Here is a 17,928-nt window from a genome sequence, read left to right as displayed (position 1 = left end):
CCGCCCGCCGTAGGGGGGTCGGACGAGCTGCCCGTCCCCTCCATCCCAAGCCGTCAGTGCCCATCCTGCCCCCGGCCACCCCCACGCTGCCCCTTCCAGCCCCGCGGAGCTCCGGCTCCTCTCCCGCGGTCGGACGGGCTGGGGGAAGCAGCAGCTCCAGGTTGTGGTGACAAGGAGTTCAGACAGACAGTCGGAAAACAGAATGTGAAGTATTTTTTTTTTATATACAGAATACAGGAAAGTTTCTGTAAAGTCTAAAACGTTACAATTACTATGTACAGTGGAGCTAGCTGTTCTGCTGCGGGGAAGGTGGCATAGAAACAAAAGAGACAGACAGGTTACGACAAACGATCTGCTACAATAGACAATTTGAGGAACGTCATACCACATGTAGCACTGTACACAGCTTTAAAACATTGAAAAATGCCATCACTGATGTATTTACACAGAATCCAACACTTTTCCTTATTTGAAATAAAAATAGGATGGACACCAGGAAAAGAACTCGTTTCTCACTGCCCATAATACACAGTAGCTACTTGTAGTGCAACCATAGCAGGGAGGGATGGGAAAAATAACTGTGGGAGGAAGAGCGCTTCTTTACATTAAATAAAACAATGATATTGTATAGATTTGCTGTATGAAAACTGTATTTCTCTTTTAATATAAAACTATTGTCACTGGCACAAAATAGAACAAGTTTCTGATTATTTTACAACTGCGTGGGAACTATCTGTCAGAGAGAGTCCTCGAGTCAGACAGCGGTCGTCCCTCGCTCTGACATGTCCTGCTCTCACTGCAGTTTTTCCTTTTAAAATGAAATGTATAGTACAAATATATGTGCAAATGCCCCTAAAACTTGAGCAAAAAAGAAAAATTAAAAAAAGTTAAACGTTCTTCATTTCATGCAAACGGCGTGTGAACAGTCTCTGGGCCGACACAGAAAATCCCACCTGGGTTTGTACATTTTTGCATTGCAAGAGTCTGAGGGCGTGGTTTGTTTTTTTTTTATTTTCCTTATTCCAAAGCTCTCTTCCTAAAAAAAATTCCTAGGGAACTGAGTTGGACCGCAGCACGGGCACCTGGTGGGGTTTCAGAGAAAGCTTCTCCTCCAAGTCCATGTCTTGTACTAAGGCAGTGTCCCCTTTGGGCTGTTTGGTCGCAAATTCGGTGATGCTGAAAACAAACTGCAGGCAGCCCAGCTTGATGTAACTGCCGTGGTGAAGCAGGGCCGTCCCCTCCCAGCCAGCCCCGCTGCCCCCAATTAAGCTGGAGCTGCTGGCTTTGCAGTTACAGGGTTTCCGATGCTGCCCTTGTGCCTGTGAACTCATCACGGCGGCTTCTTCATGCGGCTCCTCTTCTTGTTTTCTGCTTTTATGTCGTTCTGGAAAGAAGAGAAGAAAAAAAAAAAAACCAAGATTCAGGCAGGCCAGTGGCAGCTTGTTTTCATCCAGGTGCCTCAGGGCTAAGATGCTCCAGCCAGCAGGCACTTCAGCGAGCAGCTGGTAACAAGGGAAACAGGACTCTCCCCCCCACAGGCCCCGAGAGCCAAGAGGCATTCAGACATCTATTTGGGCAACCGAAAAGAAGAGGAAGTCGAGCAGTGGAGAGCAGTTAAGCCATGCGGCGATGAGATGCCGGTAGCACAGCCCAGGTCGCTTCCTCAGTCCATGAGGGGAGGGTGTGTGCAGGGAAACCCCTCGGCCCAGCTCCGAAACAGCCAGGGGTGATGTCGGGCCAGGACTGGGTGCCCAGTTAACTCCAGCACTGGAGGCAGGAGGGGGTTAACCACAGAGCACTCCAGTGTGACCTGTGGAGAGACTTCCCCTGTTTGTTCTGCCACTGCAGAACAAGGGGGATGAGCAACAAGGAACTGATTTGCACCAGGTCCCACCCCGCTCCAACAGCTCCCTGTGGGGTTACGTGGGGCTGGGGCTGTGACACTCACTTATCACACTCTGCACTTTGGCAACAATACTGCTGGGAGGAGTGGGCGTCATCTTCTCCGAGAAGTCACACGAATACAGGACGTTGTCCACCGTCGTCCCATGCTCACTGTAGTTCAGCAGCTCGTAATGTTTTGTATTCTGAGGGGGGAAAAAAAACCAACAAACAACACGTGGGTCTACCTACTGCACTGCGACTGACAGAAACGGGGATTTGAGACAATTCTCACAAGCGAGTGCACCATTTCAGCAGGCACACTAGATGCAAACTTAGCCCGAGACCCGCTGCAGCAGCCGGGAGATACGGTTCTGGGATTCGCAGGCCTTTTGCCTTCAGACACTGAAATGCCAGGAGACGTTAGGGTGACACACGGCATTACACCAGCAGGGTCACGCTCAACTGAGCTTTGTAGAGGATGTTGACAGAATGAAGGAGATTTCAGGTTAGTTCACGGGAATGCTCCAAGGGCTCAAAGACCTTGTCCCCCAAGACAAGCGGAGCTTTCATCAAGTTACAAAAACTCCCCGTGCACGGAGGAGTTAAGTTTTCCAAGTAACCTGCTACACCACAGAGACAGAGTCCAAGCGTGAGCTGCCAATGGCCAGAAGCAGGAACAGCAGACACGGCTAGAAGAGAGGGAATTCTCTCTCTGGAGCAACCACAGCCTGCTAGAGGATGGGAGAAGTTCAGTGCCCGCAGCCCGACTTAGGACTGACCACCGTGAGGAGATGCTTCAACACAGATTTAAGGTCTGGATCCCATTACCGAGTGTGTTCTGTAGCTTGTAGTGCACCGGAGGAATGGCTAAAGCCGGCTGTGGGTTAATCCTGGATCCTGCTCAGTAGCTGGTTGACAAATGGTGATATAAAAGACTCTGTCTTGCTTCAAAGACTGTTTCCATGCTAAGAGACATCTCCAGCAGCGCAGGTATTGGCAGACCCGGCAGTCTATTTACTACAAGAACAAACTAATCTCTGGACTGTAGTTGAGGAGCGACTGTAGAACTCTGTTTATGCTGAGAGCTTAACCAAAATCTACCTAAATAAATAATTTATACACAGTAGTGCAGATGGCACAAACACTTTGCACGACCATCACACCTGAAACCAAGAGACTCGGAGCAGTTCTCTGTTTTGCTCCACCTGAGGTTCAACGTTGACACACAAAGTTCCGGTTTTATTAACAAGGCAGTCGGATCAAAAAGCGTCAAAACCATTTCTGTGACTTTTTCTTTCCTTTCCCTAGACACCAGCAGTGACAGTGCTTACTTGCGGTCAGTCTTTGTCCACAAGCAGTTAGCTCCGAGAAATCCTGCTGGCAGAGCTCTGCGCTTCAGAAAAGGGGCTTGACAGAAAACGCTGACGCAGCCTTCACTGGAGTGAAACCATTCACAGCCCTGGCTCCTACTTTGTAGCCCACAAAGGAGCACCACACAAAGACAACCTGCTGCCTGCATCTCCAGCTTCCACTGCCACGCATGCCAAATTATAAAAATTAAAAAAAAAAAAAAAGAAAACCACCACTCAGGCACTCACCTCGTCGTAGAATATGCAGGCATGTTTGCCAGACACATAGTTACAGTGACCATAGCTTGTAAGGCACACATCCATATCGGCTCCTGTCAGAGGGGAGCACAAAACAGGCTCAGTTCGTTTCAGAAAGAAAAAACCAAAACTGTCAGGCAGCAGAGAACAACAGACAGAATTAAACTTCAATTAGCAAAACAACAGGGGAGCAACTGCCTTTGTCTGAGCTCCCAGGACTGCATGAATAATGCTGCGATAAGCCACTGAACAAAGTTTCAGTGGGGGAAGGGAGGGCTAGCAGCTCCGCGAAGGTTGAAGAGCATTTCACAGTCACTGGGTCTACCCAGAGCGCCAGAAGAATCTAGGCAGAAAGCAATGAAACCTGCAAGGAAGCCCTAACAATTGCCTCCATCGGTCAGGTATTAAATCTCCACTTTGATACCAGCCGGGCTACAAAGGTGCGACCCCCACCAAGACTCAATTGGTTGGGGAATTTCCACATTTCTTGGAAACAAAGAACCTCAGTCCCCGTCTGTTTTCTTTGACGCTCGCTTGGCAAACACTTAAGGACGATCAGGGAGAACCACCTTGATTCTGAAAGGTCGCCATGGGAAGAAGGTACTCACCTGTCCCGATGTAAAGGGTTCGATAGCACATATTGACTGCACCCCCCAAGCCCATCAGGGGATAGAACACGGCCCGGGCTTGCACTTCCTTTCTTTGCGCTGAAAGACGAAAACAAGAAATTAACTGAACAATGTTATCAGCTACGAAGGCTGCTTGACCGTGTCCCCAGCTCTAGACTCTCCAGAAAGCACAGACACAATGAGTAGGAGATGCAGATGAGGAGGATGAGTGAGCTTTGGCCCAAATTCCAATCCCCAACCCCTCAGGAATGTTTGTGCGTTGAACACCTTTTTACCAGTCAGAGAAAATTGCTCTTGCCAGTAGCCCACACAAGCCACACAACTGGGGAAACATTAATACTAAGCAGCACTATGGAGCTGAGGAAAACACAAGCCTCCTACCACCACCTTCTTTCTTAATCTCTTCTGCTTTGGGTAATCAAAGGGCTGGGTCGTGCCGCCAAAGTGCCACTTAAAAATCGGGGCTGGTCAACGTCACCAACTTAACCACTGCAAACGTGCTTCTAGTGAAAAACATACGCGCTGACCAGCTTGTCCAGGGACCAACCCAGCTCCCAGCACAGGACAATTCACTCAGGAGACTCCTTTATGCTCATGTTGGCCCCTCGGCTCTGTGGGACAATGGCTGCTCCAGAGCTGAGCCTCCAGAGCAAGCTCCTGGGCAGCCAAATCCCGATCTCGCACTCCCACGTGCCCAACATTAACCACACAGAAAATCATCTCTTGCAGAACAGACACCAAACTCCAGACCACACAGGCCTAGACAGGATTTCGGCAGCTGTCTTCTGGAGATAAGTCCCTTATATGTCGAGTTTAGGCCTCTCCCGGTACCACATCTGCATGACAGTTTTATAGCAAGAGCGTGAAATCAAAGAAGAGAACACAAGGATTACGAGAGATGATTTCAGAGCCACCTACACCAGGAGCGCTGGCCACACGAAGTGGCACGGCTGGGCGTGCAACGCAGCCGAAACGTGCACGTTCCCACCTCTTCCCAGTTGCCCTGCACGCGTCCCTTCAGCCCTGTCTGGCTCTGATGGCTCAACAGGGCTCACTAAATAGAGGCTTTGGATCTACTATCTCAACAGCAAAGCTAAATGGTCAGCTGGATGCATCCTGCCCGAAAAGGGTGATGGGTTAAGACAGCATCAATCCGTTTTTTGAAAGGCAGACCTGCTGAAGAATTTCCAGAACTCTGGTCTGTTTGGAGCAGCCTAGGAAAGCAGCTCAAATCACAGCCTGGTGCCGCGTCCTACAGCAGTGTTCAAAAGAAGATTGACAAAGCATTTCAGGAATGCTGTGATGCTACAGCAGCACAGCACAGAGTTTCAGAAGAAGGTTACTGACTGCCACCAGACTTCCAAAGATTTTATCTTGGATATTTAGCCCCAGGCCCAGCAGAGGGGGAGCAGACAACTGCTCTGGTAACAAGGCTGCCCGGTGAGCGTTCGATACCAGTGACCATAAAAATAAAGCCAACACTGAACTCAGGAACCACGAGATTTCCAAGAGAAGCGCAAGTTGTTTTCCATTATTTGCATTAGCAGCGTTCAGCGTTTCAGCTTGATGGTGCCGTCATTCTGAGCAGGCATACTCTGTGCCCCAGTTCCTCCTGTTCATGCACTCGTTTCACAAACAACTTCTCCAGAAACAGAGAGCAGGAATTCTCTTGCCCATCTCAAAGGTGAGGACCAAAAAAACCCCAAACTCTTGCTAATTCCAAGATGAATAAAACACAACTTCACTAAGATTTCCAGCAGAAAAATCAGAAGTTACTGAAGGTACTTCCGTTGCCATAATTCATAAAGAATTAAGTAGAGGGACCTTGAAGTTTTCTGGCCAGAGTGGGGGGATGAGAGGAAAGAAACATGAAAAGCAGCATCAGACAGATCCAGAAGAAGAGGGAGAGATCTCCTTCAACAACTAGGTGAGGGAGTGCCAAAAAACGATGGCTCAACATAAACCAGCTACTCTAGGGCTGCTCTTACCTTCAATGTGGTTTCCCACAGGAGATTGCTGATGGGAACTGACACTGCTTGCTAGAGACTGAACTTTGGAAGGAAAGAGCTGATGTATTCTCTGCAAGGCCAGAAACTTGATCAGCTGCTCATCCAGCATATTTATCTCAATCTCTGTTAATAAACAAAAAGCAATTAGTAGGTTATTCATGGACAGGGTGCACTCGGAGCTGCAGTGGATTTTGCTGCCCCACTCTGAAACCTGCTGTTTGCTTCAACGGCAAAGACTTGACAAATTGCAATATCAAGAATCTTACATACAGGTGATCTAGTGCTTCATATCATCTCCTGAGAGCAGCGTGCGAAGAGAGTGTCAGCCGTGGCCAGAGAGCTAGAACCGAGGCAGCAAGCAGAAGTTCAGGGGAGCAAGGAGCGATAAAAGTTCAGAATCTGCTGTTTGGTTCAGAACCAACAGGTTTGGAGAGGTCGACATCGCACCCTTTGGGGAAGTGCCATTATCTAGTCAGAAAGTCCAACCCTACATTGCAGAAGAAAGCTGTAATCACCTCCGCGGGTGCTACGGGCTCATTTTGAGGTCACGTGCTTGCGCAGCAGGGTCAATTAAACTTAAAACTGGGCAATTCAGACAACGTTATCGAGGAGCTTTAAGGCGGATCTGTTGCTGACAGCTTTCAAGTGTTTTTGTAAAGTCCTACAGAGGTCTGCTTTCTGGCAGGAAGCAGGTTGGCTAACCTCTTCTTCCAAGAGCTTTCTCTACACCGACAGTTAAAACAGCAAGCAGAAGCAGAGCTATCCTGGCTTTTCCGGACAGCAGAGAGGTAGTCTGGGCAGGCAGAGCGGTTGGGGTTCTCCCAAGAAAAGAGGGTCCCACTGGCAATGCCAGAAAGGCTGTTCTTCAGATGTAGAGGTCTCTGGCAACAGCCTCGCTGTGCTACTGATGATGGCCATCCAGCAACCTCCTCCTCCCAAAGTCACTCCACTAAGGCCCGGCATTTCTTTCATCAAGTGCAACAAAAGGAAAATCATAAAAAATCCTGCCCAGTCTAGGAGAAGACTGACAGAAGCAGAAATAAATCAGAAAAAAAATCAGAAAACTAACTGGCCCATTAGAGCATCACCACTCAGGTGACCGCTCGGCTACAAGATCTATTGCTGCTGGACTTTACACTCGTGGAGAACAGCTCTGAATGGCAGCGACCACGAGGGCATGGCAAGGCTGCAGGTTTCTGCATGTGAACTCCACCTGGAAAGCTGCCCCTGCGATCGCTTTGTGATCCTTCCCCAGAAAAGCTGCAGGCAGAAACACTTCATTGGCCTCGCTGCCGTGGCAACGCCGCAAGTAGGGAAGCACGTGACATATTTAAGGTAAGGTATACCCAGCCCCACCCTCACCTGACTGCAACCCTTCTTTATTTATCTCTGGAACTTTTCCTGCAGCAGAAACGGAATGCTCTGGGGAAGCAAACACGCAGGGCTAGCGGAGACTGATAATAAATACTCACCGCCATCCATGAACGCTTTCAGGGAGCTGGTGAGGTCCAGCATAGCTGCGGAGTTTGAAGTGAGTGATGAGGGCAGAGTTAAAGCGCTTCCTATGGATAAGGTGCCGGGACTGACCTTACCATCTACAGGGAAAGACGGTGCAGAGAAGATATGTCACTGTGACGTTCGAGAGACATGCACCCAGCCCTCAGGCTGCACTTCGCTTCCAAGCTGCTCGGAATGACTAATCTCCCTCACAGTTACCCTCTGAAAAAAGGCCTGGACTAGAGGCCATTAGCTTTCTCCTCCTCCTCCTCACCGAAGGACCAGTGTGTGCCTCCAACTGCCGGCTTCTGCCTCTCACCTCCAGCTCCTGGAGGAATTCGGGACTTGTACTTCAAGCTCCTACCTACCCCCGTTTGAAGCAGCAAGCAGCAAGGACAGGCTGTAAGCGACACTCTACAGAGACTGGAAAGACGAGCGCCAAGCGCCCAGGAGCTGGAAGAGCTTGCTAAACCTCCAGACACTTGCCGTGCGGCTCGCCGAGGTGCTAACATGCATAAAAAGTACAATCGTCCCGTTTTTATTTCCGCACAATTATCAACTCTGCGGTGCATTTCGCTGTCTAGTAAGAATGTGACAGATTATTTACAAAATAAAAATCCTACTGCTTCGGCAGTGACCACGCAGCTGAAAGAGGCAATGGCAAATGCCAGGAAACAAAAATCTCTTTAATGCGTGGTTGATACCAGATCTTCGTGACTTGGTTTGCTTAGAATTACTATATGTCTGAAATTACAGCCAAAAAAAAAAAAAAGTAATGAATGATTTGTATTTTCGTACTCAGCAACGAAATTTGCACACCATAATTTAAGCTTCATTATATACATGCAACGCGATCAATGGAAAATGTAAATATTTACACCTTTCCCAAGAGACACTGCACCAAAATGTTTCAATCTGCATTTTGCAGAACGTAAGCTTTACACCAAAAGCAATTATTTAACATCTTAAGTAACTGCAAAATTATGTAGAGCTTGCAGCGCTCTCCAAACCACAAAGCAAGAAGTAGGCTACGCTACGGTCTCATTTCCTCTACCAAAACTTCTCCCAGCCTTGCATTTCTAAGCAGGGCACGGTCAAACCAGCAGCCTCAGAGCAACCGAGTTGGTTCAGCAATAAGCAGAGACGCCAAATACTCCGGGAGCTGCTTCCAAACACCAGGTAATGCTCAGAAGTTACTCATTAAGGAATTAAAAAAGAATAATCAAATGGCATTGCCTCAGTTGCCTGCAGTCACCACCTGCTATTCCATGCACGCCTGCCACCGCCTGCTGCAGCCCAACCTGCGCAAAGGTTTTGCTAGTTTGAGCGCTGAGCTGGCGTGTGGAAAGGAAGGAGAAGGAGAACACTTTAAGGGAGTAAAATTGGAGTCACGGGCAGTAACTGACTTTCGGCTGTCGACGTCTTTGACTTGATGTCTTTACACTGAAGAATGGGGACGTGTCCTTTAACAGCAAAGTGTCTGGGCACAACTGGGGTTGGAGATGGTGTTTCCAGCCCGGACCTGCCTTGCATGACCAGACTGTCAGACACTGAACGGACCACGGCTTCCCAAGCCCTCATTTCTCCTACATCAGGCTGGGCAGCTGAAAGCTTCTCCTTCAGAACTACTGTTGCTTTCCAGAATTAAAACTGATCTACCACCCTGCTTCTCAGGACAGAGTTCCCCTCTCAGGTAAATGCAGCCCCCAAAAACACAACCTGTGGCTCCCATGAAGGGACCCAAGACAGAGGAGGCTCGAGAAACTTCTCCTGGCTCTCCACCAAAAACCCAGCTCCCGGTTAAACGAGGGCGTGCTGCTACAGCCCTGAGGTTGCAAGGAACATTTAGCCTGAACATTTTCTCAGCCCTGAGGGGTTGGGATCAAGACCAGCCGTTTGGCACGTACCTGAAGGTGGTGCTGGTGAACAGAATCTGTTTGTGGACCCAACAGCCGAGATCCCATCTCCAACAGCCTGGGGAGGGGTGAGAGCCCTCGTGGCGCTCAGAGGGGAGCCCATGGATCGCAGCTCTGCCGGCAGCGGCGGCCCGATCTGCGTCTGCACATTCTTTCTTTGCAAAGTGCTGGTGGTCTCCAGGCTGGCACAGGAGCTAGATATGGACGTAGGCATACTCGTGACCGGCACAGAACTCCTTTGTGCACAGGAAACGGGTCCTGCTACGTTCTCCGTTTTGACGATGGTTCCGACGGTGTGATTGAGAAGTCCACAAGTCGCTGGGGGCGTGAGGGGCCGAGGCCACGTTTGCCGATGAGACAAAACGGGTATTGTGTTACCAGACCCGATCAGCCTCTGGGAGTCAGTCAACTGTGCTGAAGATTCGGACGAAACGCCATAGAAATGAGGACCGTTCACTTTAATGTCAGAGCCCGTCGGCCCGTTCGAAGTCCCGCAAGAAGCCACCTTCTTGGGTTTATCTATACAAGAGCTGCAGTTGACGTCTTCCTGTGGCAAAGTCTGCTGGGATTGCGAGGAGCTCAAGGAATTCTGGGTGGTAATCCCTGAGGTGCAGGATGACATGGAATAGAGGGAAGGTGTGGGTGCCTTGTCAGCTGCCTGGTAAGGGTTGGCGAGTGAGCCGTCCGCCACAATAACAGGCTTAATATCAGCCTTCTCTGTTTGTTCAGAGTCCCAAAGCGAAGTCATCTGCTTAGCAGATAAATGTTTCAATATGCTGCACTGGAGCGCAACAACACTACAGAGCCACTGGGAGGAAGAAAAAAGCGCAGGTTAGCTCCAGGGGCAGACAGTGCTCCAAACCTCCACAGTTACTCCATGGTGCAACCAGCGTGAGGAACTGCAGCTGCCTCCCTCCCTGTGCTGCGAACCGCCCAGACACAGCCAGGAACTACAGCAGCACCTGCTCGGATGCTCATTAGAATCAGGAGAAAATTTCGTCCAGAGGTACAAAAGCGCAACGAGAATTAGGTGCCGTTTTATCTCCGTGCGGGAACAGTACACAGAGTAGCTGGGATTAAAGGAGGGAGAAGGCAGCGGACGCACTTCCTCACCCCCAAACTCTTCCCTCTCTTCACTCATTAAGTGCTGCAACTCTTCAGACAGTTACAAACAAATCTTTTGCTACAATGGGCTCCTATCCAAACACAACGCTCCAACTTACTCTGCAGCGCTCTGGAAAGAAATGCTGACCTACCTCACGCTACAGGGAGCCTGGGGTGGAAAGCACCTTTCCTTTTACACGTGGTAGAGGAAGACTGAAAGATTTATTTGAGGTTTTAAGCTCCACAGTGAACGTGCACCTGTCACACAGAAGAATCCTGCCAGAGCTAAGAGAAGGACTCGACTACCCCACTGATTGCAAAACAATGTGTGCTCCCGTTGTGGAGTCTGGCAAGAAGTTTCGTGCAAGATTTAAACACTCATTTGACCTTGGATTTAAAAGTCCAATTCTATCAGCAATAAAAAGCAGCCCAAAAATGCAACATTAACATACAAATAAACATGTCAGAGAGCAGCCTTACATAATCAAAGTGGAAAGTATTTCCCCTCAGCCAGGAAATAAAAATGACATCTAGACAGAAAGCCCTCGACTCCACTCTTAAGGCCAGAAGATTATTTCGCCACTTCCCTGAAGTGTCAAATGAGGAGTTTTACATTTCACCTCGAAGGCAAAATGAAGTTTTAACAGGCAGGGGTGTCAGAGACGAGACAAGCTATCACCTTCAGCCATGATTTTGAGACTGGTTTCCTAGGCAACTGCTCCGATCACGACTGAAATGGAAGAGGATCTTTGTACCAAAGCGACTACAGACACAGAGTCCAAGCATTTGACTTCATTTACCTCCTGTTGTTCTGTCTGGCTGGCTAAGTGCTCAGTGTTCAAAAGGTGCTTCTGCAAGGGTTCCTCAGGGATCCCGTTACAGATCAGCTCGCCATCTCTAATTGCTGCAGGCACGAGTAACGGGGGTGGAAGCCGATATTGGGACTTTATAGCATCAGGAACCTACGTTGTAGAGAAAGAACATCACACGTGAGAACAATTATTCAAGAATGACTAGTTAAACAAAGTGCCTAACCAGCACTACGCTTCGTGTTTGCTGCCTTCTGACCCAAAGGAACCCTGCAGACAGTACGTTAGAAATTTCAAGGACTGAGTACTTCAAATTAATATTAATAAAGGCTGAAATTAATAGGTTTTATTCCCTTAGGTCAGGCATGACTTCAGCACAACATGCTGGCTACAGCATAAAAAAAGTCATGCAAAAAAGGCCCAAGCCAGAAGGAAAACTTGCGTGGCATTTTTCCGGCATTCTGGCAGCAAATGCTCTCTGAGGTACGACACAGAGCATGCAACAGTCCCGATTCTGACCGTAGGGCCACCTCCAGGAGGTTTGGTATTGTACTTTCTATGCTCATGTCTTAAAGGCTCACTGGTAATAGCCAAGTCTTACAGCTGGCAGAAGAAAAGCTTCTTGACTCCTACATGTAGTGAAAAGTAACCGCTGACTTCTAGACCTCTCACCAGCACGCTTGTTCAGACCCCACCCTCCTCCTCCTGCCCCAAGAGCTGATCCCTGCTGGGCGTGCTGGCTTTCCTTCTGAACTAGAATACATCTGCGGGGAGCTGCACCGACACCTGCTCGTTGACACCTACCTTCAAACCTTTTCTTTTTACTGATTGAAGAACTCTGCGATTCGGAGGGTGTTTCTTATGGATTCGGTTTAAGAAATCCACTTTGACAACGTGCTGAGATATGGTGTCCTGGAACCGGTCAAATACTCGGCACCGATTACTCAAGGTCAAGTTCTTCTGGTTCAGCTGGGTGATCAGATAATGCCACAGGAGTTAGGGATCTGCTGGTCACTCTAACGTACCCTAAGACTTTCATAACGCCTTGTAGCACTGGCAGTACAGCATCAGCTCAGCTTTAGACTATTTGTTTTCTGCAGCACTGACCATTTCTGTTAAAGGGCGCATTGCTGGAGATGAATACAAAAGCATTCAGAGGCCTAATAAGCAGCATCAGTGCTCTCCGAAGCAGTTTGTCTGGGCACAAGCCCTTTGGTTTCAGCCCCCTGTTTCCCGAGTGTTTAGTCTCAAGCACACTGCTTTTCCACAAATGAAAACTCCCTCTTGGAACAAAAAGTTTTTTTGGGTTAAGCATGCAAAGAATTACTTCCCCTACTTGTAGCACTGTGCTGCTTTGTCACACAGTCCTGGAAGCTCATCTAGATCTTAAGGAGTCCAGTTTGAAAACTAGACAAGCTGTCAGTGAGCCACACTCTGAGCTTGTCAGCTTCAGTTCCAGGAAGGAGTTCCCCCATCTTTACATTTTATTGCAGATAGCAGCGTCATATTCCTTTGGAGAGCGCGTTGCTTGCAGCAGGAGCTTTACAAGCGTTACGGGGAGCAATAAGAGCTCAGAAGCTGTTTTACATTTGTTGTACTTTGTCCTTTAATGGACCTGCCAGGTTCCACTCCAGCATCCGGTTACCAAACTGCAATCTTAGTCCTGCTTACCACCACGTGTTCTATGTGATTTGGGCACATCCACCGACCCAGAGGCATGGCAGTAAGCGGTGGCTCCAGGCAATCCATGTGGAACAGGAGCGGGCAATAATCGCACTGAATGAGAGGTGCCACTCTGCAGCTCCTGCAAAGAAGAGAAGGATCTGATTCCCCAGGTAGAAAACAGAATTCTGAGCAGCTTCCTTCAGAGCAGAATTAAGTGATCAAAAGGCAACCTCAGGTTTAAGCAATTACAGCTCTGCCCAGATGAACCGCATGTGAAGGTGCAACATTCACTTCAACGAAATGTTTTTAGAACAAGTCTCAGACTCCAGAAAGCTACTACGTTGGATTCCCTGGGCTTTAAAGAAGTCTTCACTCTATGACAAAGCTGTTAGCTGTTCTCCACAAAAACCCACCTAGGTCTCCAGCCCACTTCCAAAAACTCACTTTGACTGCATTCCTGAAATAAAGTTTCTTCATTTTCACTGACATTTTGAATTGGAATTTATTGGTGTAATTTTTTTTTGGCAGTTACAAAACCCAGCAGTATTTTGTACTAGTTTTCACTTCTGTTATTTGCCTTGGGCTTGTACCTTTCTCAGTAGGCTCTGAGGTCACTTCCTTGCACACTTCCTTCATGAACCACAGATAAATATCTCCGTTCTCTAAGCTACCATCACTTCAGAATTTTTCTTAGTAGAAAAATACCAAAGGTAAGATGGATCACTCTCTTCAGGCGACGTTTTAAAACCCTTTACAGCCATACGGGACTGCAGGAGCCACACCTACACCTGTCACGGTTAAACAGCTGTAATTTAGCAAACATGATGATTCCCTCATGTGTTTAAGAGGACTCTAAGAAAGTAATGAAGGAGAATGGGAAGGAGAACAAGTCATCTACTTTTTTTCAGCAAGAACTTTGCTCCTGTGAGGGGTGCAGCTACACCAAACAGCTTCCCTGAGAGAGTCAAGTACCTGTTACATGTGAAGCAGACTTTCACCGGCAAGGGAACCAAACCATTGTGGTCTAACTCGTGTTGTGCTTTCTTGACATTCTTTCCTGTGGTTTCTTCCTTTCTCCTCCTCTTACTAGTACCTGAAAGTATATTTTAAAAGGCTTTGGGTTACCCACATAGCAGAGATTTGCTTTCTGGTAGATACACATAATCATTACAGGCAGAGGAAAAACAAAAGGCAAAAAGAGCTGCTTAAAGAACCCTTATCAACGACTAAATTTAGCCTTAAGTCACAGAGACTGCCTCTAAAGGCACAGTATTTCAGTACCATCCTACATATGAAGCCACTACTTTGTTACCAGAGGTTATCATATCTCAAATCAGAACCAAGTGTTTTGACAACTGGAATTTCTTCCTTCAGACTGATGACCTAGGCTAAGGTGACAACATGCAAGTCGTGTGTAGCAGCAGTGTCCCCGTGGCTCCCATCAGAGAGAGGTCACCTGCTGCTGGAGGAGGACCAGGGGTATTTCCGTGCCCTCTGCTTTCACCAGCGAGCATTGCTGAGCCACAACTACCACACAGTCAAGGGGCAGAAGAGGCAAGACAAGAGCAGGACGCCACCACGGACAGCAGACAAGCCACCGCTCACCTGGAAGTGCTGTGGTGCAGGTCAGTTCATTCGGCAACTGGAACTGCGTTGGGTTCCTTTCCATGGCAGCAGCAATAAGAAGCTCAAAGGGTCGCTTCAGCTGGGGCTGCCCACAGTCCATTTCTGCAATGGCAGAGTCATCATCCACGTCAATTATGTCCTCATCGACATCATTCTGCTCTGAGTTGGGGGTCTCGGTGCTGGCATTGGATGTGGGAGTGCCAGGCCGGCTCGCTCTCCTTTCCAAGATCCTGGCATGCGCATTAGCCCTGATGCTGCTGCTAGACCTGTCCAACAGGTCTGCGTCACTGGTGGGGGAGGTGGTCCTTTTCCCAGATTTGTCCACCAATCCATTTACCTGCCCCAGCTCTTTCTTCTGTTCTCGCTTCTGCACGACATGAATAGGCAGGCTTATCATGGAGGCCACAAACAAAGCACATCAACCTTGACACATATGCAATCGAAGACAAACAGCATCTGAAAAGGCTCGAGCCACTTACTACCACTTCCCCCGCAAAGACATTAAAGCCTCGACCTAAGGAAAAACAATTGGATTGCCGCCACAGGTGATGAAACAACTGAAAGGAACTAAGCATGGGGAAGAAAATTAGCATGTCTCTCTCCTCTTACGATCACCATGTTTGAGTCCAGATCAGGATAATGTTTGAGTCCAGATCAGGATAACGTTTGAGTCCAGATCAGGATAACGTTTGAGTCCAGATCAGGATAACGTTTCACAGCATCCAGTCCTAAATACCTGACAAATCAGACAACTCTGTTTACTTTCCTAGCCAACACTGAGAAACTCCAGACTGTTCATTATCGATGCAGCCTATTAGCCCTGGCAGTGCATCCAAACCCGTTACGGAACGAGAAAGTCAGCTTGAGAACACAAGCACAACACACCAGCAATGCTCTGCCATCTCTTGATGACAGGAATCTTGAACAAGGTGGGCAGGGAGAACTGCAGAAGAGGAAAACAACACGCTGCAATCACCACAAGACCCGTTTTGCAACAGGAGGGGATGCTGCGCGGCCAAGGACGGGCAACCGTGCACCGCTCCAGTGCCCGACATTAGCACTAACACGGATGCACCAACCTACTCGATCACTAAAATGTCTGTTAAAGGAGCAAAGTGTTATCAGGCAATTTTTAATACAGAAAAGTTGGGGATTTTTTTCTTCTTTTTTTTCTTTCCCTCTCTTTTTGTTTATTTTACTATTATTTTTTTTCAGTTTGCAACCTTCATTTTTACTGTTGGCAGATGGCTGAACAGTACCCTGGAAACATAACAAGGCAATAGCTTCAGGAACAAAAGGCTGAGTACACAGTTTCCTTCCAATCTGTTTTGGGTGTCACTTCAAGGGAACAGTTGCTAGATAGTTTGGTGCGGTTTCTACACCCTCTGCTACATGGTCTTACGTAGTCACAGCAATAAGATGTTTACATTGTATGAGACAGCTTCCTGGAGAAAGAGCATCAGGGGTAAAAACAACAACAAAAAAAAGCCACAATCTTGCCCAATCACCTCCTCCCCATCCTGTTCAACAGCCCAGGAAATCGTAACTCACTGTGATTTCACCCTCTGCTGATGTGCAACTGCTCTGAAGTCACGCTTCTAAAAAAACACACATTAACCAGAATCACGGCCCTGATGCCAAAGCTGCATTAACATGACCTCCTCGGGCACGGGAGCCATTCTGCACCTCACCTCTCCCGCCTTTTCAGAAGTAGAGGAAGGAAAACAGTTTAAAAGGCACAGCTTGACAAGAACATATCAGGCCTCTCAGTTTTGGTTGCTAGTAGTGAAGTGAAAAATACTAAGAGGGTCTCATCAAGACCCCTGTGTTTTCTTTAAGCCTGTTCCTAACAAAGCCCTTCACAACTGCAGGCACAAAGAGCAACCCTGTTGGTATATACATACACGTTAGGAGGGGATGAAGGTATAAAACACAGGGTTCACATTTCAAAGGGACAGTCAGGAGGGCAGGGATCGTTACCTTGCGGCGCACAGTGCAGCGGTGACACATCCACTCCCCCGGCGGCAGCATTTCCTCACTGAGCGGAGGGTTGCTGCAAGAGAAACACAAAGCAAAGGCTTTACTGTTATTTCTGGATCGCCTCTTCTCACGGACACCCAGCCCCAGTCAGGGCAGCTCCGCAGGTTCTGCTCCCCGCGCTTACTCCTTTTCTTCACGCTGACGCTCCCCACTTTCGCTCCCCCACACATCCACTTCGCCCGACACCTCTAAGAAGCTAAAGCTTCCATGACACCTGTCTCATCCCCGTGACGTGGCAACGCTCCGTGGTTTCAGAAGACAGTCTTAGAATTGAACAGCAAACTTAAATGCAAGTCACTTGCCTGCAGCACGAATACCTCCCCACTAACACCAACGCCTCCTCATATAACTTGGTTTCTCCACATAACACCACACAGGTCCCCGTGCAGCAAGCACAGTCGTGTGTCGGGGCATTTCCATGCCTTGAATTCGCAGCGAGTCCAACTGAAGAAGCTGCCACGAAGCCTGCCCACCGCTTCCCAAGCCCTCCACCCCTGGGCACGCTTACTTAATGGTGGAAAACACTTTCCATCTTAACACAACCCAAATACTCTTAAAAGTGTCACCATATACAGCCTGCCTTGGCTCTGGAGCACAAGATGCATCCTACTCATACGGATCTGCACTTACTATAAAAGCTGCACCACATCGCAGCGACATCCTCATTTTGATGCTCGAAATAAACCAGAGCAAATTAGACGGAGTAAGGACTATTTTGAGCAACGTTCTTCCCCAGTTAAAGGCAGAGCAGCATATGTTAGATGATACATTCCCCTTACAGAGCCTACTACTAGCTCGAGCACTTTCCAACACCTTTTTATCATTAAGATTTGTTATTTCATCAAACTGCTGACTGGTGCAGGAAAAGTGTACACGCTGTCAGAAAAACAGCCAGTTACGGCGCAGTGTGGCTTTGAGATATACTTTTAAAAGTTCTGCCTGCTGATGCTACAGACAGCTGCAGCGCAAGCCTGCTCTCTTGTGCCGAGCACTCAACAGACAGATGTGCTTCGCAGGACCTGGAAGCTCCATTTCTCACTGACCAGGAAGCAGGTTACGAGGGATCCAGCTGGGACTGACCGGGTTACAGGATGATCGAGCGGTAGCACGGCCACACTACTGACGTGCTTAGAACACTTAGA

The 17,928-nt window shown here is 48.3% G+C and overlaps 1 protein-coding gene across 1 annotated transcript; it reads right to left on the bottom strand.

Annotated features, from left to right (window-relative positions):
* Positions 1-193: 193 nt before the first annotated feature.
* On the bottom strand, positions 194-16,804 carry PHF12 (PHD finger protein 12). Its single transcript, XM_009875665.1, has 13 exons — positions 16,727-16,804; positions 14,726-15,113; positions 14,093-14,213; positions 13,127-13,259; positions 12,260-12,424; positions 11,447-11,608; positions 9,534-10,350; positions 7,602-7,724; positions 6,109-6,252; positions 4,100-4,198; positions 3,483-3,565; positions 1,949-2,087; positions 194-1,384 (listed from the first exon to the last, which is right to left on the bottom strand). Exons 1-13 carry the CDS (start codon positions 16,775-16,777, stop codon positions 1,050-1,052), a joined length of 2,760 nt encoding a protein of 919 aa, XP_009873967.1. The 5' UTR covers positions 16,778-16,804; the 3' UTR covers positions 194-1,049.
* Positions 16,805-17,928: the final 1,124 nt, after the last annotated feature.

This window comes from Apaloderma vittatum, unplaced genomic scaffold, assembly GCF_000703405.1.
Source record: "Apaloderma vittatum isolate BGI_N311 unplaced genomic scaffold, ASM70340v1 scaffold26728, whole genome shotgun sequence".
Taxonomy (NCBI): Eukaryota; Metazoa; Chordata; class Aves; order Trogoniformes; family Trogonidae; genus Apaloderma; species Apaloderma vittatum.
This window is presented reverse-complemented; position numbering and strand designations above follow the sequence as displayed.